Source organism: Hippichthys cyanospilos, chromosome 3 (genome assembly GCF_059441005.1).
Source record: "Hippichthys cyanospilos isolate Australia breed blue-spotted pipefish chromosome 3, RoL_Hcya_1.0, whole genome shotgun sequence".
Classification (NCBI taxonomy): Eukaryota; Metazoa; Chordata; class Actinopteri; order Syngnathiformes; family Syngnathidae; genus Hippichthys; species Hippichthys cyanospilos.
Window position 1 is genome coordinate 16,220,089 of NC_142371.1, and position 24,054 is coordinate 16,244,142.

At 58.9% G+C, this 24,054-nt stretch overlaps 1 protein-coding gene across 1 annotated transcript; it reads right to left on the minus strand.

Moving 5' to 3' along the window:
* Positions 1-1,238: 1,238 nt before the first annotated feature.
* Positions 1,239-14,700, minus strand: ntrk1 (neurotrophic tyrosine kinase, receptor, type 1). The gene is made up of 17 exons (XM_088409604.1): positions 14,513-14,700; positions 12,364-12,438; positions 11,458-11,529; positions 10,459-10,527; positions 10,199-10,368; positions 9,974-10,116; positions 9,337-9,475; positions 6,704-7,036; positions 6,526-6,543; positions 6,398-6,456; positions 6,227-6,329; positions 4,846-5,001; positions 4,586-4,740; positions 4,356-4,528; positions 2,487-2,733; positions 2,177-2,335; positions 1,239-1,784 (listed from the first exon to the last, which is right to left on the minus strand). Exons 1-17 carry the CDS (start codon positions 14,698-14,700, stop codon positions 1,599-1,601), a joined length of 2,445 nt encoding a protein of 814 aa, XP_088265730.1. The 3' UTR covers positions 1,239-1,598.
* Positions 14,701-24,054: the final 9,354 nt, after the last annotated feature.

Here is a 24,054-nt window from a genome sequence, read left to right on the forward strand (position 1 = left end):
GCCTCAAAGGAAATACTCTTTGTTTTTCTTCTCGTGCTTTTCGTTAAGCAATCTGTATTAAATCGATTTAAGCGTCGGAACAAAAGTTTTAAAAACGACTGAATACTTCAGTGAAGGTCAAAATTGAAATCTGTGCTTTTGCACACCACTCCGTACTCTCATTTATGTCGTGTGGCTTCTAGACTTACGACTTAGTGATGCGCCGCTGCTTATTATGAACTTTATTTCTTACACCGCTGTTTCAAATGATTAGCTCAATAGTAAGATCTGGGGGAGCTTGAAAAGGATCCTAATCGGGAGTGTTTAGGAGAGAAAACCGCAAAACCCGCAGGATGGCGGCCCTCCGGGACTGGAGTTCCACACCTGTGGTGTAGAGCGAATGCAGGGTTTTTTTTGTTTTTATTTTTACCTTTACATATCTGTAATACGTACTGTTGCTGTGCGTGCCTGTTTTGTGAAGAATGCTGATGAGATAGGAAATAACCAGTAGCCGATTGAATAAGCTCCCCTTTTTGCTTCATATGATTGTAAATCTGACACTAAAGCAGTCGGTGCCTCGCCGACCGCGAACCTCACCGCACGTCGCTGGATTTGAACCAGAATTGCAATTGCACCCGATCTGCATGGGCCATCACGCGGGCGCGAACGAGCCAAATCGAATCCCCATTCATCCCCAGCACCTCGAGAAGTTCTTACCTTTTGGGAATTGCTATGGCTCGCGTCGACAATGAACGAGTGGGAAATTGACACGGGAGCGCGGAGCCGCGCCGAGACCGGCGCGCGTCAAATGCGGGCCGGGTAGTTGGCGCCGACGAAGAAGAAGAAGACGTCCGCGCGGCCCAGCCGAGGGGCGCAAACGCCTTGACGGGCGCCCGACCAAAAGGCTTGGGCGCTCGCAGTCGGGCGAGTACGGCCACAACAAAGAAAGGAAAGGAAGGAAAAAAGGCGGGCCGGCTAACACTGGCGAGCAGGAAACGGCGGCCAGCACTAGCGCGGGCGCGCGCCGCCAGTTCGGCTTTCCGCCCCGGCGTCTTTTTCGAGCGGCGCTTTCGCCAGTCCCGCCACGAGACGGAGGCCGAGGCATTCGTTTCCGTCCAATATCGACTTTATTGCGAAGAAGCGAGAGAGCGCGGCGCTCACCGCCGAACGCGGCGCGCCGGCCGCATCGGTCCCGCGGCCTCCGTCAATCGCGAAGGCCGCGACGGCTCCCCGCGCTTTCGCTTGGAAGGCGTTCCCCCGCATCGTCGTCGAGCGGGAGCTTTCCAGCGCCCGCTTTGATTCCGAGGGCCTCGGCCTCGGCCTCGGCCTCGGCGGCGAGCCGAAGGGCAAATAAAACGAGGCGTATCTTCTGCGCTTGGGTAAATAGATGGGTAATGATTTTGCGGGGATAATAGGGCGAACCAAAGCGACGCGGGCCTTCCGCTAACCTTGAAAAAATCTTCACACGAGACGCGAACGGTCTTCCGGACACACGGATTGTCGGCGTCTTATGAAAAGTTTGAGCGCCGGCGGCTCTGTCGTCAAGAAGCCGCAGTTCCGCCCGAAGCGCCGCCTCCCAGCCGCTCCCGCGGATTCCGTATCCGGCCCGAGTCCGCCCGCTAAGCCAGGATGCGGAGGTAGACGGGCGGGTTCTTGACCAGGGCCAGGAGGCGCGCGTGGATGTCCTTGATGAGCGTCCTCTGCTGAGGTTCTCGCCGCCAGCAGCCGCGCATCAGCAGGTAAACTTGTTTGGGGCACGTGCGGGGACGCTCCAGCTCGCGGCCCTGCGTGATGCACTCGATGGCCTGCGGGGGGCAGCGCCCATTAGCGAGAAACTCGCGCGCCATGCCGAAGTCTCCCATCTTGACCGCCGGGCTTTTTCGTCGGCGCCCTTTGTCATATGTTAGCACGTGCCGAGGTACTCGTTTGCGCGGCCGCGCCGAAGCGTGGATCTGGCGTCGCGCTTAGCGAAGGTTTGGCCCCGAAGCCTCATTGGAAGCCGACTCCAAATCTTAAGGCCGCCGCCGCAAAAACGCAAACGGTGTCATTGGGTTCGGACTCGAGCGCCAAAATCGAGAGTTGGTCTCGGCGGGCGGAATCTCCGGAGGGCCGGTGAAAAAAGGGGCGGGTGTCATTTTCTAGCGGGAGGTCAAAGGATGCTCCCGAACCCGTCCTGTTTCGTAGTTTTTTTGCTTACCTCGCCGTTGGACAGCTGGTACCAGGGCTGCTTGCCGTAGGTGAAGATCTCCCAGAGGACCACGCCGAAGCTCCAAATGTCGCTCTCGGTGGTGAACTTGCGGTACATGATGCTCTCGGGCGGCATCCAGCGGATCGGCAGCATGGTGCGCCCCCCCACCTGAAAAAAAGAAAGAAAAAAAGTTTGCGTTTGACCATTCGACGACGCGACGGCCGATCAAAGTCAGCCGGGGTCGGACGGCCGGGGCTCGTTTTGGGCGTGCTTCCCCGAGACACGGACGGCGCGGCGCTCAGGGGAAGGCCTCGCTGACCCGGTAGTAGTCGGTGCTGTAGATGTCGCGCGACATGCCGAAGTCTCCGATCTTGACCACCAGGCCTTCCCCCACCAGGCAGTTGCGGGTGGCCAAGTCCCGGTGGACAAAGTGCAGCGAGGCCAAGTAGACCATCCCCGAGGCGATCTGGGCCGCGATGTGCAGCATCTGGGGCACCGTCAGCTCGCCCGCCGCCTCCGCCCCCGCCTTGGACTCCTCCAGGATGCGCGCGTCCGGACCGTGAGCCCTGCGGGATAGGCGGGGGGGGGGCTCACCGCCGAGCCGGGCCGACCCGAGCCGAGCCGAGCCGACCCGAGCCGAGCCGAGCCGAGCCGACCGACCCGACCCGACCCGACCCGACCCTCCGCAACCTTCGGAATTGCCGTTTCCGATCCGAGAAATCTAGGCGGGACCTTTGCAAGGCCGCTCCTCCTAACGTTGGCTCCCGGCCGTCAAATATTTTGACACGAAAGGATCGGAAACCCCCGAGGCGCCGGCAGGGAAGTTTTCAGCGGAAGCGTCGAGGTCGGCCGGGTTTGCGGCTTCCCACGCCTCGGCGCCGGCCCGGCCCCGGCGCGCCCACTCGCTATTAGTTTAGCGGGCAGGTGGGCCGCTAAGAGGGCAGCTGCGCGATGGGGCGCCCCGGGCCCAAATGCGATTTTCTGATTTAGTTTGGCTTTTGTCTGCTCCCCAGGTGACGAGCTCTAATTGGCCCGCGTGCTCGCGCGTCACCCGCTCCCGACCCGCGTACTTTCCGGAGCCCGTCGCCTCCCCCGACCATTCCCGTTGTTTGTTTATTTGACCGAGTCCGGAGGGGGGAAAAAACCAAAATTCGAAGAGACGGCGGTTTGGCTGGGCCCGACCTTTTTCCGGCCGCGATGAAAGGAGCCCTTGGTTCCGGGCGGGATGGGATGGGATCGGCGACGGCGCGCAGCACGCCTCGCGAACGTCGGGTCGGCGTCCGACCGAAAAAAACACGGGAATCGGGTCCTTTCGTAGAACTCGGCCCGGTTTTGTCTTTTGTCCTTCAAAGACGACTCGATTTGTTCCAAATTGGAATCGACCGGGCGACGCTGAGCCAATTTGCTTTGTTTGCCCACGAGGCCGACTCAGAAATAATTGCGCTTATTAAAATGATTTGGGATCATTAGGGCGCGCGCCGGATGCCTCTCGGCACGTCTACGTTTGAAATTCGCCAACGGCGAATCCGATTTTCGAGCCGCGCTGAGCGCATTGCGGCCGTATTGACGGGCGAGTGCGCATTTTTCCACCACTAGGGCAAATAAACATGTTTTGATTGAGCCGAGCCGGCGAGACCAGTTTGGAAAAGTTCTGATAGGAAGGTCCGTTTCGGTACAAATGCCAGCTCCTAAAGTGCGGACTTTCATTTCCCGGCTGTGACGCGAGCGTGTGAAAAGAAGCATATATCAAATGGGCGGATTTCTTTTTGTGGGAGCGAGGAATTTCAATTTGCCCGAGCAAAATTCCAGCGACAAGTCGGTGGAAGCCGACCAAGGTTTTGGTCACGCTCGCGCCGAGCTAGCTGGAAGCTACAGCGGCGGCGTCCGTCTGGTGGAAAGCGGTCGCGGCGCCGCGTTCGCTAGCGCCGAGGCGCGCCATCTCCAATTGCGGCTATACGGAATCGTTCTGAGCCCCGTGCCGCATCTGACGCGACTTATTTGGCATTTGAATTCATGCGATCTGGTTTTGAGTGACGCGGGCGGGCGGGAGTCCGCCCCCCCGACGCGGATCGACAAGGAAGGGGAAAGAAGCGCGTTCGTGGGCAGAGCGGCGTGGTAAATGTCCCGTGACATGTGCAAACGGAGACGGGAGGGCCCGCCTCGGGGGAGGGCGGCGGCGCGGGCTTACCGGAGGAAGCGGTTGAGGTCGCCGTGCCGCATGTACTCAAAGACCATGGCCAGCGGCTCGCCGTCGGCGCACACGCCGTAGAAGCGCACGATGTGCCGATGCCGCAGAACGGTCAGGAGCTCCGCCTCCCTCTGGAAGTCCTGCCGCGCCGACTCGTCGGCGTCCTTCAGGGTCTGCCGGCGGCAAGCGGCGTCACTCTCGGCGCGGCGCCGGGCCCGCGGGCGGCTCACCTTGATGGCCACCAGCATCTTGTCGGCGCCGGGGGCCGGGCCCGGGCCCGGGCCCGGGCCCAGGTCGGCGCACTCGGCCAGGTAGACTTTGCCGAAAGCGCCTTCGCCCAGCTCCCACTTGAGCGCGATGTCGGCCCGCTCGATGTGCCGCACGCCTGGGTCGGGGAGAAGCGCGCTGGGCAAAGGGCTCCGGGGGCCGGGGGCCGGGGCCGGGGGCCGGGGCCGGGGCCGGGGCCGCCGCTTCCCTCGCGGGGACTCACACATGTCTTTGTCTTTGACCATCCCGCAGAAGTACTGCGGGTTCTCCACGAAGCCGGACAGCCCCGAGTCTTCGTCCGAGGAGGGCGGCCCGCTCCCCAGGTTCACGAAGCGCAGCGACACGGCCGGGTCGTCCTCGGCGCCCGGCGCCGACGAGCCTGCCGGCGGGGCGGCCCGACGCTCGACTTTTGCCACTTTTGACCGCCGGCCGGCTAGGGATTTTTCACTAGCCCGCCCGACTGCCGAACGCCTTCGGGAGCGTTGCGGGAGTCCGGGCCGAGCCGAGCCGCTCGCCCGAGTCGGCGAAAGGCTCGCCGATGTCGCGGGTCGGCTTCGGGCGACACCCGCCGGTTTCGGGGCCTCGACGCCGACCTTCCCGCCGCGCCCCGTATGCGGGTCGCTCTCGAAAGGATTGATGCAAACGCAGGAACGTGTCCGAAACGGACAAGGTTTCCGATTTTGCAAATGAGCCCGACATCTGCAGGGCGTACGTTGGGACCTCCCGTTTGCCAGCGCGTATTGGAAGGCCGCATGTTTGGACGATCTGCCGTATGCGGGTGGTGGTGACTGGTGTCAAAGTCTCGCCTCCCAGAGGTTCTTTTTGGAATGCTTTTCCTTTCGCACGAAACATAAAAACCCAGGTTGGCTCTGAAAATAACACCATTTAGCGTAAAAGCTTGAGCCGAGGCACGCTAGCTTCGTATAGAAAGTTGCGCGTGAAAGTCGCGCTTGATCTATTCCTAAGCTTTTTGAGGCCGGCTACAAAGGAGCTCCGATTTGTAATCATTGTTTTCGAACCTTGGAGCGGTGTTGCGACCGGGGTCGTTGAGCCGCACTCGCGCCGGTGATTGCGCCGACGCCAGCGTGGCAATCGGGCGCCAATCTGAGCCAAAGCGGCGCAAGTAATGGCGCGGCAATCGGGGCGCCATTCAAGCGGGAAGACGTCACGCCGAGCCCGTAAAAGGCCGACGGGCCCCCCCGGAGTCCCGCGCGCCGGCAAATGGAATAAACGAAAGGCGGGCCGCGGAAGCGCGTGCGCTCCACTTAGGCCACTTTGCCGCACGTGTAAATGGAGGAGCGAGGCGAGGCGAGGCGAGGCGAGGCGAGGCGAGGCGAGGCGAGGCGAGCCGAGGCTGGGGCCGCCCGCCCCGCCCCGCCCCGCCATCCATCATCTTTAATGGCCCCGCAGCGCGCCGCCGTTGCCAAGGGAGGCTTTTCTGCTCTCTTACTGTAATTAAGGCGCTTTGGAGCGGCTCGGCCGCACACCGGTCAGCGGGGCCCGCCCCTCTTATTTGGAAAGGCGGCGCCATGTCCAATGTGTGTCCGAGCGCGCCTTATCCGCCGCGCGTGTAGCTTACGGGCGGAAGCCGGCGCTCAACTTACGGCGAATGCCAAATTTGGAGCGGTTCCCGCACTTGTTGATCACCGCCAGGGCGACCAGCAGGAAGACGCACGCGAAGACGGCCAGCCCCACCGCCGCCGACACCTGCGGGGAACGCGCGGCGTCAAGAAAAGGCGCCGGCCGCTCGCTTTCCCGTCCCGTCGGCGACCCACCGCAAAGACTCGGCTCTCCGGGTTCTCGGTGACGTCCGGGACGGATTTGTTGGTGGGAACTGCGCGGAGGACGAGGGGCCGTCAGCGCTTTTGCGCGGGGGGCGGCAGAGTTAGTGAGAACAACTCACTTGGGTCCAAGTTGATGACTTGCGTGCGGGAAAACAAAAGACACGTATGTTACACGCCGGCCGCTCGCTACGCTAGCCCGCGCCGGGGACGGGAACGGCGCGGTAAACCGACGGGCTGGATCCCGTCGGGGAGCCCCCGCTTTTTTTTTTTCAAAGGAGCGACGGGGCGGAAGCCCACCGGGAATGATGCCCTCGGGGTCGTAGAGCCCGAAGGGGTTGTCCATGAAGTTCCCCACGGCGGTGGCCTGGTCCCGGCCCAGCTTGTTGTCCGCCACCAGCGTGTAGCGCCCGTTGTTGATGTGCGTGGGCTTGTCCAGCGACAGGCAGCCGTGCTTCTTGGAGCCGTCGCCGGAGTCGGGGATGAGCTGCGTGTACGCGAAGGCCGTCTCCTTCAGCTCCGAGCCCTCGTACAGCCAGCTGATGTTGGCCTCGGGGTTGCCGTCCACCACGAAGGAGAAGCACCAGTGGTGCAGCTGCACCGCGTCGCTCAGGTTGAGGATCTTGGCCGGGACTGCCGCCGCAAAAGGCCAGCCCGTTTGCCGAGGCCGCTCGCGCCGGCGCGCGCCTCCCCTCCCGACGCGCGCCACGCCCGCCGCCACCCGGCGGGGAAGGGAAAGCGTCCTGCGGGTTAGGGTCCCGCCCATTATAAGCCGAAATCTGGATGAAACCGGATCGTACCTCAAACGGTATCGTTTTGAAGCTCCGGCAAAGCCGTGCCGGTTAGGGTGTTTGACAAGAATGGAACCGTTCACCGCGACTGTTTTACAAAGAGGAGAGTTGCCGTCCGTGGAAGCCAAAGCGTTCAAAGGGCCCATCTGGCAGGTTTTGCGCCGTACGTCCGAATGTTGGCCGATGGCGCGCTCGCGCCCGGGCCTTTCCACCGATCGATGCGCTTCATCCGTGTTTTCAGACATGCGCTGACCCCGCCATGAATAATGAAGCCCGGCCAACGCGCCCATCTGCAAACCGCAAAAGCAAAAGCGCGGCCGACCTTACAGGAAATGAGACACTCCAGAGACCCCCGCCCTGCTCGCAAAAGTGCCACCCCCCGACCCCACCCCGCCCCCCGCGCGAGTAATCGCTACAACCCCAAATGGCGCGCGCTCGGAAAGTAGCGTTTTCTCTCCGTTGATTAATGGGCGAATGGGCGGGGTTTATGTAGGGCTGCGCCGTTATTTGGGGGGGGCATTGGCTCAGTCAAGTCAGGCGGCAGAGTCATCTGTATGACATCTAGCCGCGGCTAGCGTCGGCGCGTTCGTTCCTCAACCTGGAAACTAACTTCCTTTTCTGGCCGCGGATCTCATTTGAGGCTTGTCGATGCTGCCCCAGGGGCCGTACGATTCCTTTTCAAATTAAGAGCAAATGAATTGGGTGAAAAAGTACGTTGTCGACTTTAACTGCGAAAATCAAGGGATGACCGTATAATCAATTTAGGTTTCGCCAACGCTTAGGTGACGCTTGGCCGAAAAAGGATTTCGCGGGGCTCGGAAAACAGATTTCGACGCAAACGGCGGCGGAGACAAGTTTTGTCGATGGCAACTCGTTGCGCGAGAGGAATTTCAAGCGCGTTAGCCGGGGAAGCAGAAGTCTTCGATGGAAGACGTCAGTTTTCCCTCGGGGGGTGAAAATAATCATTGAGCGCAGGGGCACGGGAAGTCCTTTCAAAGTTCAAAAGCCGCGTCAAAGGAAAAAAAAAGAGAGCGAGCGAGCGAGCGAGCGAGAGAGGAGCCGCAAGTGCAGCCAATCAATGGCCGAGCAGTAAACACCCACGTTAGTGTTGGAGGAGGTAATTAGGGGTAATTAAAGGTCCGCGGTTAACGAGCGTCCGTCCGCAGGGGCGGGGGGGCTTGTTGATGGACGGCCACCCTTTTGCGGCCTGCCAATCACGGCCGCGTAAAGAGGTTTCTTTTTCTTTTTTTCCCCGGAGTGGGAGGCAAGAGTCCATTAAGGGCGAGGCTCTAATTGGATCTGAGCACAGTTATCGCAGACTTCATCCCCCCCCCCCCCCATGTCCCTCTGTGATGCTGGTTATCTGTCCCCGGGTGCTCATGCAACCCCCCCCCCCCAGCACTGACTGACGCCCTTTTTGCAGACAGGACGCCAAATGACGGGAGAGCTTCCAAAAACAACCGATTAAGAATATTGCCAAGAGGGCTTTCCTACGTTTTTGTAGATGTAACGGTCGGGTCGGCATTCCATTTCTAAACGGAGGTTTACCATAATTCCCCGCACCTTTTGAAGGCGTCCAATAAACGGTACTTAAAGATCAGGGTCGTTTGTATTTGACGCGGTTTGAGAAATTGATCCGTCAGCCGCGAGGGTTTTGATGCGCATTTTCCGAACTTGAGGGCGGATGTCAGTTGGCGGTCAGGGACAAGCTCGTGTTAGCTGAGGCCGTTGCGGCATCGTTTTCGAGAAAAGAGGCGAGCGCGCTGAACCGACGTCCGAGTCGCGCGGGAATATGGCGTCAAAGTCACGACGGCGCCGCACCGCACCGCCGGTCCGTGGATCAACCGCTACCGCAAATAACGATTTAGTTTATGGTGCGGTTCGTCGATCTTTGTTTGTCGGCGCCACCTCTGGCCGCCGTCGATATTACGTTTTGTAGTGAGAAAGACCTACGCCGCGGACGGCAAACTTCCTAAAAAGGCGGACCGGCAACCGCTGAATCGGAGGACGGTAAAAAAAAAAAAAGTCAAAGGGCCAACTCCGACCGAGCCACGCTACGTTCCCGCGTCCACGCGGGACGCCGATCAGGTTAGGGGGCGGCGGGCGAGGGCGGCGGGCGAGGCCGAGCTTGCGCGTCCTTACACTCGATGTCCAGCTGCACGGCGTCCTCCCCGGGCCCGGCCTGGTTCTCCGCCTCGCAGGTCAGGTTGCGCAGGTTGTCGGCGGACGAGACGTCGGTGAGGACGAGGACGGCCTCCAGCGTGGAGCCCCAGATCCTCTCCTGCCAAAGGGAAACCCGAGCGCCGCCCCCCCCCGGTAAAGAAGCGAAACGAAGGGAAACCATTCCAGGAGAACTTTGGAACGGCCGTTTGAAGACCGGGATTCTTCAACTCATCCCCCGCCTCACGGGGAACGCCGCGAGTACCTGGCGCCCCAGCTCCAAAGGGCCCTTTCTCTTCCTTCAACGTCTTTTTGGGTCACGTTTGATGTTTTTTCCTAATCGGCGCAAAGCATTTTTGGATGGGGATCGATCAATGGGGATCAACTTTTATTTCTATAGCCCTGAATCACCCAAGTCTCAAAGGGCTTCACAGATGAAAAGAGGTCATGTGGAGACCCGTTTTGACGGCCGCGCGGCGCCGCTTTTATTTCCGCCCCGTCCGCTAGAAAATTGCAATGGAGTCGAGAAAACGAAGTTTAGCGGGAGCTCGCTCGGCGTCCTGCTCCGGGGGCGTGGAACCCGCCCCTTCCCGAGACCCAGCAAACGTGCGGAGGTTACCTGCGTGACGAAGCGGGAGCGGAGGGCGCCGGTGCGCCAGGCGACCCGCGGGGTGGGGCTTCCCGTCACGTGACACTCGAAGGTCAGGTTGCCCCCCTCCCGGACCTTGTTGTCGGAGGGCAGGATGGTGACCTCGGGCAGACCTGAGCGCGCGCCGGCCAGCCGCTTTTCCTTTCTAGAGCCTTCTTTTGTATTTGGGACTTTCCTCAAAGGGGCCAAACTCACTGCAGTTGTCCAAGACCAGCGAGGCCAGCGCCACTTCCCGGCCCGGGGCGCGACACGTCTGCGGCTGGCCCTCGGGCTGGGGCTCGGGCTCGGGCTCGGGCGCGGCGCGCTGCCGCCGCTGCAGCCAGTGGAGCTCGCAGGAGCACAGCAGCGGGTTGTCCAGCAGGACCCTGGAGACGGAGCCGCGACCGTGCCGTTCCGTCAGACGGGCAAAAGGCTCCGGGCGCCTCTCGGGCCGAGCCGAAGGGACGGCCACTCACAGGTTGAGCAGGGGCAGGAAATGAAAGACCCGCCAGGAGATGCGCTCCAGGGAGTTGGACGCCAGGTTCCTGCGAGCCGCAGACCGGCGCTCACTCGCCAGAACGCCGTCCGCCGCGCGTTTCCTCGGGCTCCCATCCGACGCTTTTCCCACCTGGCCAAGGCTTTTGCGCCGGCCGCCCCCGACGTCCGGCGTCGGCCCAATATCGGCAATTAGCGTAAAAAGCGCGCCCAGATCGGAGCGATCTTCCGAAAGTCTGATTCGGACGCCGCCGTACTTTTTGGTTTGGGGGGGGAAAAAGAAAGTCCGCCGTACTTTTTGTCCGTCCTATATTTGGGGAATTAACAGGAACGCGGAATATTCGCTTCACCCAAATAACATTTGATTGCCGCCGGGTTTTTTTCCCCATCTGTAATGCGCCAGCCGCCCCCCCCAGTAGTTATCGATTAAGCGATAACGGAGCCGGAGCGAAGGGTATTTATTATGCGGCGGTCGTCAATAAGACAGCCAGTTAAAAGTCGACGGGCGGAACGTCCTCGCCGCTCTTCGGCACGCACGCCGTCCCGGGCAAATGCTCGCCCGTCATTTGGCGGCCGCAAACAAAACGAAACCCGGGCTGGGCGCGAGCGGCCCGTCGCTCAAACGGGGTTCCGGTTCCACGCGCGGGAAAACGGAATCGGGGCGCCGCAAACGACGTGGGCGTCTTCCGGGAGTTGCGCGGCATTTGTTTTTGCCCTTTGTAGTCGTCGACAACCCATCCGCTCGCCGCTTGATCGTTTGACTCGAAATCCCGGCCACCCCGCTGCAAAAAAACGCCGGGCCGAATGGAGAAAACGTTCTCGCTCCAAGCGAACGCTCTGCCGACGGGCTAAGGGCCGGTTCCTTCTTTTTTGTTGTTTTTCTAGTCCGCAACCAGGTGAGAAAACGCGAGCGGATGGTTCCGGGTTCTGTAACATTTTGTCGCCTTTCCAAAGTCGACGGCCGACGTCGGGACACTTACACGTACTGCAGCTTGAGGTTGTGGGCGAAGGCGTCGGCGGCGATGTGTCTCAGCTTGCACGACGTCACCGTGCTGCGGGGGCGCCCAAACATCAGAAGGCAAAGCCGCATTTCCCGCCGGACGCCGGCTTCTCTTCTTTTGTTCGTCCGCTCCGGGGTTCGTCGGGGTCGAGCGCTTGGAGTCCGGCCGCCGCCGGTGAGCTCGCGCTGACCTCCGACGAACCCGGGAGGGTATCAAAAGAGACGCGGCACAAAAGGGGGCGGTACCCGAGGCAGGAAAAAAAAGTCTAAATGAGGCCGATGTCCTCGTTCAAGGGGAAAAAGATTTTTTTTCCTTGCCGTGAAAACCCGTCAGGGAAATCGATAAAGAAGACCAAGCCGGCCGAGATGGACTTTCTCGCTAAATCTCGGTAAGAGGGTTGCGGGTGCGAGCGCCGCACAAGTGCCCGGTCCATTTACCCTAATGAATTGGAATCGGCCGCGGCGGAAAACGTGGACTGGACTCCCGCACCCGAGAGTGTACAGGCGCGGAAGCCCGGTCCCGCCGGGGGAGAGAAAAGCGGAATGCCGGAGCTCCGGCTCCCGGACCTCCACGCCTACGTACGCGTCCCGCCCGGGGGACGAAACCCTAACCCGAGCAGGCCCGCTCCGTAACGAGTCCTTTCTGCCGACTTTGTTAGCATCGAACCGGTCACGGGACACGTCTGTTTCTTGCCATTGATTAAATTCCGCTCTTAACTTGCGTCCAAATGGACTTGAGATGAAGAGGCTTCTTCTGGGAAACCTTGGCGCTTTCTGGGGAAAAAGGACAGGCGTCGAACGTTCGCCCGAGCGAACGTCCGTCCGCGCCCCAAAAAGAAAAGGGCCTTCCTCGTGAAATGACTCGAGCATGCGCGGTGGCACTCACAGGTTTTTCAGCTCCCTGTAGTTGATCATCTCCGCCTGCGTGATGTTTTCCAGGCCGGCTTGGTTTTCGATGTAGCTGCCGACAGAGCGCCGGAAGGGGGGCGTTGAAAAGAGTTTGAGCGGGCGCCGGGCCGCGCGCCCTCCCCCTCGCCGAGCGACCCGGGGGCGTCGGCCGGCCGGCGCGAAACGCAAACGCGCGACCGGTCCCTTGCCGAAGAAGGCGCCCGCTACCCCGGGAGCGGAGGAAACGGGCGCTCGGGGGCCGCCCGACTCCCCCCCGGCCTCGGCGTAGGCGGCCGTAATGCCATTAGGGGGGCAGGTGGGCCCGTGGCGGCCCGTGGCGGCCCGTGGCGGCCCGTGGCGGCCCGTGGCGGCCCGTGGCGGCCCGTGGCCTTGACTTATGGGATGGCGCGATACAATCGCCTTGTATATATGGCGCTATTGTTCCCGCGGCTGCGCGTCGACCGGCAATCGGCAAAATTGAATTTATGGCTCGGCGTACGCGTAATGAATCCGGGGCCTCTCCTTTTTGCCGTTTTTCCAAACGTATGGATTCGCCAGGCCCGCCGGCTCCTCCTGTAGCCGCGCCGGGGGCGGGGCCGGCGAGATGCCGTGACGGGAGTGTGAGTAATGCGCCGCCCTTTGGGAAAAGTTCCTAACCGTTGCCGGAGCGAGAAAACGGCGGCGCATTTACGTCCGCTTTCAGAACGACGTAGCCGCGCGGGCCTCCCGCCATGGCTGAAGTGCACCTCGGCACCGGCGGCAGAAAAAAACCCGACTCCCGTTGAGGTCTTCGCCAAGGCCGAGCTCTGAAAGACGCAGCTTTCGTACATGGGCGCAGAAAGGGCCCGGATCTTTCAAAAATCTTAAGTCTCCTTCTTGGGAGGATTTGAGATTTTTTTTTAATTTTTTTTTAGCCAAACCATGACGTGTGTGAGAATAATTGTATATATAGTGTTTATGTATATTTCTTTTATACAATATAGGGTGCGGGGGGGCGGACCGTATCTGCTCCAAATTTGTGCCAAATGTGTCCGTTCTAATCATTCTCTTTAGTTTTTTCAGTCAGCGTTAATATAGCATTTTTGCGGACTATAAGCCGCAGCGGCGTAAATTTTTGTCACAGGTAAGCCGCATTGGCCGTGACGTCAGGTATTCGTGCGGAAAGACGCTCGGTTTTTTTCAATGTCTCAACGTGTCTAGCGGGCGGACGCCGAAGGCGAGAACAGCGCAGAGTTAAATAGCAGTTCAAACTCCAATCAATACTTCCGTAGCGTCTTCTTCTGTTTCCCTTTGTTTGCACGATTGATTATTGTCTTCAAATAAACCGCGCGTCATTCATATATGCATATATCCAATTTACGCATCGGAAATTCGACGTAGACGCCGTTTGGATCTTTTGAATGCGTCTTTTTGACCGCCTTCTATTTCACAGCTGATCAATAACTCCGACAGCTCTCGCCGTTCGCTTTGGCGGCGGGCGGTTGGCCGGCGGCGCTCCCCGTCGCGTCGTCCCACAAAGCTCGAATGGGCTTCCCGAAAGGGGCGTCGGCCTCCGTCGACCGACGTAAGCCTCGGAAATGACTCCGTCGCGCCGCTCAAAACACAAAAGTTCCCCCCCCCCCCCCCGTGGGAAGTTACGAAGCTTTCTTCCCGAGAGGCGGTCCGCCGTTTTAGCCGACGCTCTGTTTAAAAGTACGCAAAACGAAACGGCGGTTGTGAAAAAGCAAAGACTTCTTCGCCTTTTGAGCGTTCCCGCCTTTGACGCAACGCAACTACGCGACGCGGACGGATTTCCCTCCCGTTTCACGCGTTCGATCGGGCCGGATGAGCGCGAGGGGGCCCCCGCTCGGACGGACGCCCCTCAAACGCCACCCGCGAGTCGGCCGCGGTCGACGTCGACCGCGAATCGAGCGCACCGAAGGAAAGGTTTCCGTGCGTCCGGTCGTCGGCTAAGATTTAGCCGGGCCCTAAAAAGACGGCCGCTTGAGAAAGAAGAAAGGGCGGCCTCATCAGAAAGTGACCCTCGCGCCTTTCGACGGCACGGGGGGAAAAGTTTTGGCGTCCGAGTCAGTCGGCGAGCCTCCTTCGAAAGGGGGCGGGCGCGGCGGGCGCGGCGGGCGCGGCGGGCGAAGCGGAAAGCTACTCACATCTCCGTCACGTTGTCGCTCTCTTGCGGGGCCAGCGCGGGCACGCCGGCGACGCCGTCGGGCTCCAGGCACTGCAGCGCCACCGAGGAGCAGCGGCAAGCCCACGGGCAGCCTTGCCGGCTGGGCGCCGGCGCCAGGCTCAGGACCAGGGCCAGCGCCAGAGGCGCCAGAGACGCCGCCGCCGCCATCCCGGCACAGGAGTGTCTTCCGTCTGGCGAGGGAGCGCGGATCCCGGGCCGGCCGCTCGGGCGGGAGGGAGGGAGGGGCGGGGCCAGGAGGCCGGGGCCCCCCCCCGGGGACCTCGCTCTACCTCCCTCCCTCCGCAGGGAGGGAGGGAGGGAGGGACCAGAGTCAGCGGACGCCGCGGAAAGTCGCGGGCCGGGATTAGGGGCGGGGGGGGGCGTCTCCGACGTCGGCCGAGCGCCGACGGCCCTAACCCCGACGGCCCTTGCGTAACGCTGGCTTCGGACCGACTTTAAAAGGCTAACGTGGATTTCCGTACGTCTTCACTTGCTTCGGACCGACTTTAAAAGGCTAACGTGGATTTCCGTACGTCTTCACTTGCTTCGGACCGACTTTAAAAGGCTAACGTGGATTTCCGTACGTCTTCACTTGCGACCGTCCCTCTCCGGTCCGTCCGTCCGCGCGCGCACGCGTACGGAGGCCATTTTTCTTCGACGGGAAGCCGGCCCATCCTGAGGTCAAAGTCGCTCATAAGCATCGTCGGAAACATTTACGGCACCGCGCACGCGTTTTCCTGCGAATTGTGTCGACTTAAACAGTCATTCAACAGAAATCATTTTCGGCCCTGTTTTAAAATGAGAATCTGACACGGCTTTTTGACGGGGCGCGAGGACAATTTGCTTCATTCTAGGCTCAGACATTTGGAAGGATTTGCGGGGACTCGTTGGCGGGGTTCGGCCTCGGCGTCGACGGGACAAAGGGAAGGCGCCTTCGGGTTTCAGACATCTCGAGAAGACCCGACTCCTTTTAGAGGGGGTGGAACACGCGAAGCGAAGGGACGCGTGTCCCGATCGCGCGTCTCGCTCCCACGGGGTCGGGGCCCGAACGAGGCCCGCGCTACGGACTCCGGGCCGACCCGACCCTAGCGTTTGTCAAAACGACCGTTATCCGGACTCTCTCTACCGGATAGAATTTCCCGAATTCCAAACGCCTCGGTCGGTTTGTGTCTGAAAAGCGCGCGAGAGGTTTGATTTTCTTCCTCTCGCCTCGCCCCGCCCTCCTTTGCCAACAAGCCGTCATTTTTCATTTTGATAAACAGGAGCGGGGGAGGAGGGGGAGGAAACACGGAGCCGGGCCGTAACTCAAGCGGCCGGCGGGTGAGTAAAAGCTCTCTGCAGTACAAGGAAAAGCTTTCACGCTTGCGGAGCGCTCAGATGTCGGCGGGCCGCTCCCGTCTTCTTGTGTCGCCCGCGTGACGCTTTGGCCGTATCGCGGCCCGGGGTACCGTCCCGTATCCGTTCCGTACGACGTCGCCATCAATAACGCGCGTCCTTATGATTACACGCATTGAAGACGCCGGACGGACCGCAATTATTCTACCGGCTGCCATTTTGCAGCCTTTTGCACCGGCTGACACTTTGCGCGATCGTACGGATGCGCCGCGCGTAGGCTTGGGATATGCGAGTCCGTTCTTTATCGGTGCTTGGTTCTCACTGGCCCAGACGCCCAAATTGCCATTGCCTACTTTTTTACTGTGGCGTGGAACGCAAGGCTGCCGGCAACGCAATAAGTCTTTGACCGCGTATGAGAGGAAAAGCCTTGAATCCTTCCGGCGAGCCCGAGCTCCCCCGACGCGCCCGCGTTCGGGTCACGCCGACACGTGTCGGCCGCCCCTCGGCGAGGCGCCGCGCCGTTATCAGATGAGCCGGAGCGCAACAAACCGCCGCAACCGGATCGGGGCGGTCGGCCTTATCCGCGCATCTGGACACGGGCCGGCCCCGGGCCCGATCCCGCTTAATCCCCTCCCGTCTTCATGCCGACCTCTGTGAAACGCGGCCCGCGGGTGTCTGTAAGTTGTACTTTCTATGTGAGGATGTCGTCATTTATGATAATATGCCCAAAATGAGTTTGTTGATCCAACCATTTGCGACCGCGAAGCTAATGTTAGTCGTTACCGTCAGTGTGTCGCCTCGTATGCCTTTCGCTCGTTAGCGATTTCCTATCGCTGTATGTTATTAACTCTCTGCATCTCATTAACGTTTTGCGCGAAATCGAATCGAGTTTGTAATTGAGTTGAATGATTGATTCAATGTATGCGATTGGTGTCTATTTTTGTACGTTTTGAGGCAGGAGTCTCAAAAGTATTTTAAGGATTCAAGCAAGCTGAGGGCTCCCATGAATTTGTCCTTAACAATCAGCCACAAAAATCTCAAGCGGCGACCGGTCCGCGTCGATAAAAAGCTCGGGGACTACCGTTTGACGTGACGCGCGGCAGGTCCCGTAGTCCGCGGCCCGCTTCCGTCGCGTTAACGCGCGTCCGCGCGCCTCGCCGGCGTCGCGCTTCGGGCAAACCCGGGATCGATGAGTCGCGCGCGAAACCCGATCGTCCCGCCCCAGACCGTCATTAGCGGCCGGCTTGCCGACACCAGAGGCGGCCGGTGTGGATGAGCGGAAACCCGAGGAGGGGCTCGGGGGTGGGCGAGGCGGGGGCGGGGGGGGGACCGGCTCTTCTCAATCCACGCCTCATCCGATTACACCGGAGGCACCGCGGCATCTGCCCCTTTGCGTCTCGCGGCCCGGAGGCACCCTCGGGCTTTCTATCCCGCGGCAATAACGAGCCTCGCCTCCATCCAAAACAATCATCAACGTATCATAGATGTGCTGTAACAGTCCGCGTATCGAACCGGCGGGCCTATTTTCTTACTCATGTCTATTACTAATATTATGTAGGGACGTGTTACAGTGGCAATAAGGACCCATTCCGTTCTATTCTATTCTATTCTATTCTATTCTATTCTATTCTATTCTATTCTATTCTATTCTACCAGCCTCCCTATCAGAAGTAGGCTACAATCCGGAGAAATGCTTCTTTTCTCTTTCATGAGCTCCGCCTTCAATGTTTTGGTTGCCAAGTCCACTTGGCACGGAGCGGCCGCTGAGCCCGGAAGGGGCCTTCTCCCACCACCTGCTGGGGGTTTCTTCTTTTCCCCGGTTAGGCTTTTTCTGTTGTTCCTTGCTCTTCTGGGATTGTGTATTTCTTGATATCTTCTGGCATCTGCTCTATCCAAATGAATTTGATGACGTTTGGTCAAAGCAGACGCTCTTAATGTCCTGCTTCCATTCGACAAACAAAAGCTTCTTTTTTTCTTTGTTTGACTTCCGCGGGGTGTTTCCCGCTCATTCCGAGCTTATGGGCCACCGTCGCCGGTCCACTTGCGGCGCTTGGACAAAGTTCCCAGAAGTCGGGCCTCGCGCGCACGCGGGGCGCACGTGGGAGGCGTTAATGCGCCCTCCGGAGTCTGTTTCCAGCTTGCCCGTCTGTCTGCAGCTGGAGGAAAAGTCCATCATCCAGCGTGCGGCGGGAACATTAGCATCCTTCGATGATGAGTGGAAAGCCCGTTGGCGAGCGGGCGGGGCCGCAACAACAACAACAAAGTTGCCTCTCAAATTTTCATGAGCAGCCCGGCCAAAAACCAGCGGGCTAGCGTTATACCCGGGGGCTCCGGAAACCGTCTTGAGGTGGATTGGATAGATTGGATATTTTGGATACGGGTATCAAAACACGCTTGGAGTTAACGGGACCCGAGTCGGGATCCGGCTGGCGCCGGCCTTCCTGCGCGGGGGGCGTTCCCGAAAAGCGAATCGGACATACTAAATTGTCCTCAGGCGCTACGATGGGCCGCGCCGACGCTCCTTTGCCAACGGCTTCGGGGTGTCCCGAGTCAGCCGGGATAGGCGCCGGCGAACCTCATGAGACGCAGGTGGCTTTACAGAACGGATGGACGGATATCTAAAAGCGACGGGTATCAAAAAATTGAAAGGGTTACGCTATCCGAGAGGTGTCAAAGGGTTCCGGCCCGCGAGGGGCTTTTAGCCGGATCGTTAGTCCACCGCCCACGCGTAACCTTGGGCGACGCCGAGGAAGAACGGGTAACCTCTCTCAGGCCAATTGTCTCTCAGGCGATCCCGGTTCAAGTATTCCTCGTGCGCATCGATCCGTCTCCGGCGCGATCCGCTGGGGGCGGTGTCACGTTGTCATGTTTACCCCGCGCTCGTTAACCCCGGGTCAGACCCGCTCGGCCTCTCCGGGCCTCGGGGGCCCGGAGCGCCGCGTCGCGGCCGCGGACCGGCGCGTTCGCCGAGCGAGGATCGGTCGGAGAGCGGGCCGCGCTCCGCCCTCGACCCCGGTCCTCGTTCCCACGCGGAAGCGTCGGCGAAACCGAGGGGCTGGCGTCAAAATGTCCGCGGCCGATCGGATTAAGCGCCGAGCGGCTTCTTCCCTTCGACCGCTTCGTTCGTTGCGCTCTTTTAGCGCTCGTGAACCATTTATGGCAAAACGGACCGGAGCCGCGTCGCCGGGAAAACGAAAAACAACCGCTTGGAGTACGTTCAACGCTACGCCGGCGAGGCGCCCACGGGCCGCTCGCGACAAATTAAACGCAACTTATAATGAACCCGAGAAAATAGGAATGAAATGGATTGGCTTTGGCTCCGGCTTTGACATTGTTTTGACAGCGCGGGCGCGTCTTATACACGCTAACGTAGAAACCGGCAGAATTTGAAGCCAAAACCACATGGCCGCGTCTTAAATTTGGGGAGTTACGTTTTGTTTTTTTTGGTCTTTTTCCATTCCTTAAAATGCATCACCTTCATACTGCTGTTTTTCTGCGTGTCTGTGTTTCCTAATACGATCGCGTTTTCAAATCAGAGCTACTCTACCAAAGAAGAATGGTGGCAAAGCAAAAAAAAAAAAAAAAGTGGCGAGAGGAGGAAGCGGAGGGGGCGGGAGGGGACTTTGTGATTTGTTGCTGATTTGTTGCTGTGCGGCGCACGGAAGGAGTCTCGGGGGCAACGTGAAAAGCTTTTTGATTGTCGGGAGCGCCGCCCCGAGACTTACTTACATTTTGCGGCTCGGGAGGGAAAGTCTGGAAAAGCGTGGGCGGGGCATCAATATTTTCAAGCCGCGCCACATTGTCCACCGTTCCGAATCTGCCCCATGTCTGTTTGTTTGTTCGCTGGTAGCATCTGTGGGGCTATGCTAGTTTGACATTTTCCGGTTACCGTATCTCTCCGAGCGCAAGTGGACTTTGCCTATAAGTCCCCCTTTTGTTTGACTTCAATTTTGATGGCGAATGTTAATAAGGCAACGATAGGTCTACCCCCGACTTCGGCGGTTCCGTTCGTAACGCCACACGTGGTGTGCGTCGTATAAGTGGCCTGCACGCGCCGTTACGTAACCAAGACGGGCGCGAGGCAACGCGCGCGTGCCCGTAGATTCAAGTGCTGAAGTCAAGATGAAAACAGCATAGCAAAATAATAATAAAAAGGCCACTTATGTTTGGCTTGTGTGCAATATTGATCCTTGGGAAATGCGCTTGCTAGAAGGGGTCCCCGATTCCAAAAAGGCCCCGCTTCGTAGGACGTACCCGTACTTTTGGCCTCGGTTTTTTCGGAACAAAAAAAGTGCATCTTCTATTTGCGGAAGGACGGTATTTGATGCTGGCGTCCTCCCGCGCGTAATCGATGGCCATTCGCTTGACGTGATTGCGTTGCGCCGGCCCATTGAGCGCCGCCATTACCTGGCAATTCAAAAGCGCGCCATTCAGCCATTGTTTTTTGTTGTTGTTTTTCACGCCTCCCCGCCGAGCTACAGTATATCATCTTTTTTTCCTGGCATGTAGAAGGCCAGCGGGGAATGATTTTCCCTTGGCGCCGATCGGGGAGCCGGGGAATCCGCGCGCTCCCCGGTCCCGACGCGCTCTTAACAATTTGATTTGGCCGACTCGCGGGCCCGAACCGTTCACGGGATCCTCCTTAATCCCCGGGCGTGGACGCCCTTTTCAAGCTCGCGCCAGACATTCACGCGTACCTCGCAAAACCATCGGAACCGGAGACCGGCGCTCCTCGTGACGATGGTTCGCCACGCCTGTCTTTTTGACGGCTCCGTCCACAAAATGGCGGCCGTCTCCTTCCCGCACTCGCGACAGCCATTAAATATGAATGCGAAGCAAAGCGCGCGTTTGCCTTCCAAAATGTCATGACATATCTTGATGGCTGTTGAATAAGCAGTTTGCGGGGCTCCCCCGGGGGGCCGGGGGATGGCGCAGATGGGCCGGGAAGAGGAGAGCGTGAGTGCAGGGGGGGGGGGGGGGGGCTGCTTAATTGCGTCTGAAATGGAATCTGCATTACAGGCAAGTGAGTGCACTCCTCCGGCCGGCGCTAAGAAGCGCCCCGAGGCCCGAAAACCAACGGAAGCCTCGGTGAATCGTGGGGGCGTCGGTGCTTCTCAATTAGACTTGGCCGGGAAAGAGAGAACGTTTGCCCCCCACCGCCACAAAAAAGATTAGCCTCTATAAAATGATCAGAGTATTCCCAAACCCGCGTCCTTTTTAACGTCGACGTAACCGACGTTTCGTCTAAGCAGAAAACAACCCAAGCGCTTCAACGCTAAACAAAAAGATAGCCGCCATCCTTGCTTTTGGCAAAATCCCCAAATTGCTCAAAACAAAAGTGAAAGCAACAAACAAAGCAAAAATGGTTCAAACTACCCGGATTCAAACCCGGTCGTCAAAGCAAAACACGGAGGCGGAAGGATGATGGAAAAAAGCCCAAAGAACGGCGAGGTGCGGCCGCGCCCGTTTGGCTCGGCTTCGGACGCGGGGGCAGATGTTGCGGGCCGGGGCGACCGCTCGATACGTCGCTGCCTCCCGCAACCCGATCCGCCCGGATCGGGTTGGCCCGGCCGCAAAAACAACACGCGAGCGGGAGGAGCGAAACGTTTGCCGATATTTCTGTCTCCGTCTTTCGGCCCTTTGGCCGATAGCGTTCCGCGTCGCGGAAACGGCGGCGACCTTTTCTCGCCGCTTTTGAGGGGACGCTAATCCCGCGCCGGCATGGGAGCGGAGCGAAAAAGGGATTGGGACTTTTTGCCGTCGCCGCGCGCGCCCGGGAAACGGGGACGCTGCTCAACTCCGCTGTATTTTTGGTCAAGTGAACTCACAAAAACAAAAACAAAAAAAACGACTTTAAGAGCATTCAACACGGGCGAGGCGTTCACTGCATGCTCACAATGTGTTTCACAATGTGAAACACGCTTAACATAACGCGCAACAAATACAGGCGGAAGCTCCCTGTGCGCGGCTGCGGAACGAGCAGCCTTTTGATCAAACTTACGGATATGGAAGTTTAGCAATATGAGCCGGATTGTGTTTTGCTCTCCTTTTGACATAGGCTTAGGGTTAGTGTTGTTCTACGCGCCAAGATAGAAAATGGCAGAATTTGGGGAAAATGAAGGCGGCCGGCGCGGGCAAGGAGAGCCGCCGCCCCAAAATGGAGCCGTCGCAGTTTGCCGCCTGCGAGCGAGCGAGCGAGCGAGAGAGCGAGCGAGCGAGAGAGCGCGCGCGTGCGGCGCTCCACTTAAAGGCCCGCGCTTTCCCGGGAGGCCATTGTGTTTCCCTCCGTCGCCTAGCAACCGTCGCCAAGGCCGGCGCTCCATTGTTGAGCGCCTCAATTGCCGGCCGCCTCTTTCTACTTTTCCAAATTGTGCCGTAATTTCACAAAGTGGCGCTTGGCCGCTGGAAAGACGGAGGCCGCCCGCCCGCTCGCTCGCCCGCCCGCCCGCCCGCCCGCCCGCTCAAAAATCAAAGCAAAGACCCAAACGTTTAGCATGAATGCATTATCACTTGATTGGGACTTGGTCGCGAACGGTCTCCGGCAGGGGAACGCCACGTTCACTTTTGGACGCGGCACAACCAAGCGTGACGTTCAAAGTGGCGTCCATTCATTTTGTGTTTTTGGCACCCGCCGAGCGCCGTCTGGAGTCACAAGCGTTGCGGCTACGGAGATGGCAATGAGCCGGGGGGCCACCCAACATCTCTTGAAATCCACGCCGCGCGCCCTAAGGATGGCTTCGCCTCGGAAGGGAGCGAGAAGATGAAGGGAAAAAAAAACAAAAGGGAAAATTGAAAATGCCGATTGAGCAACATGTGGTGGGCGGAGCTCACAAATGCCCTCAAGAGCTCTGCTTTGATTTTTTTTTCTCTTTTCTCCCGGTGACGTCACATTTGCGGACTTCTTTTTCTGCCGGAGCGACACCTGCGCGTCGGTCCGCGTGTCGGCGGCAAAACGCGGTTCCGGCCCGGCCCGCTCTTCCTCTTCTTGGTCTCGCCTGCGTCATTTGGTCCACTTGATCTCGGCGCGCTGCTTCGACTGGGATGCCCCCCCCCCCCAACCCCGCCTGGCGCACCTTCACTAGGGGTAAGTGACAACGTTATCCCACCTTTTTTTGTTGTTGTTTTTTTCCTTGCCCCAGTTTGGTTCTGCATGCTGCTCCAAAACATTTGGTACACCTAGCTAAGTATCCGTTTTGTCCCGGCGCTTCTTAGGCTGGGAGGGGATCCTTCCGAACGTTTGACAAAATAACGAGAAACAAACATTCCCCCGTGACTTGGACCGCAGCGCTTGTCATCAGGTACGATTCGCTATGATTTTTGTCCAAAGCCTTGTTTTGGCCAGTACGGTCGGAACTCCGGATCCCCTCTTTGCCAGGATAGCGGACCGGCGACAAACCTACGGTCCAAGAAGGCGTGTGCCTGCACGTGTATGCGCGTGTGTCTTTTCAAAGTCCACCCCGTCCAAAGAGCGGTGCTGGGCGATAATACCATAATGTGGATATATTGTATACTGTATATATACACATATTGCAATACGACGTTCAATTTCCAAAATATCACGCGTCGTATTTTTATTCAGGCGAATTTTCTTTTTTAATCGATCCGCTCCGGAGCGGCTTTCGTACTTATCGTTAGGTTCGGGTAACCTAGAACATTCAATAAATAACGAACGGGAAAGAAGACAACTAGATTACTGTTGTCGCGAGGAGAGCGGACAGGAACCCGGACCCTCTCAGATTTCCTTCCAGCCCGGTTACTGATCCTTTCCGCTCCTCATTTCTTCTTTTGGGTTGACCCCAGGTACGAAAGCCATCGCCGCCCCGAAGAAAGACATCCGACAACAAAGTAAACTACGGGTTTCCGATAGCGGGGAATGCATTTCACGAGTTCATCCCGTTATCTTCTTCCTCGGGAACATCCGTCGAGAGCGACCTGCCCTTTCGCCCGTCTCCTTTTTTTTACAGCCGCTTGAGACGCGTCGATTCCTCTTCATATACAGCACAGTAGCATATTGAATCGAAGGTAAATAAAGAATCATCTGAAGCCTTGTCAATGACATCAGTCAAGCGCGCGGGATTTGTATGCGGTAAAGTGACTGCTGATGAGGCAGATGGGCGCGTGAGAAGCTGTGGGCCGGCCCGCCAGTGCGGTCCTGACCCTCGGGCTCCGGTGGCGGCTTGCGTTGCG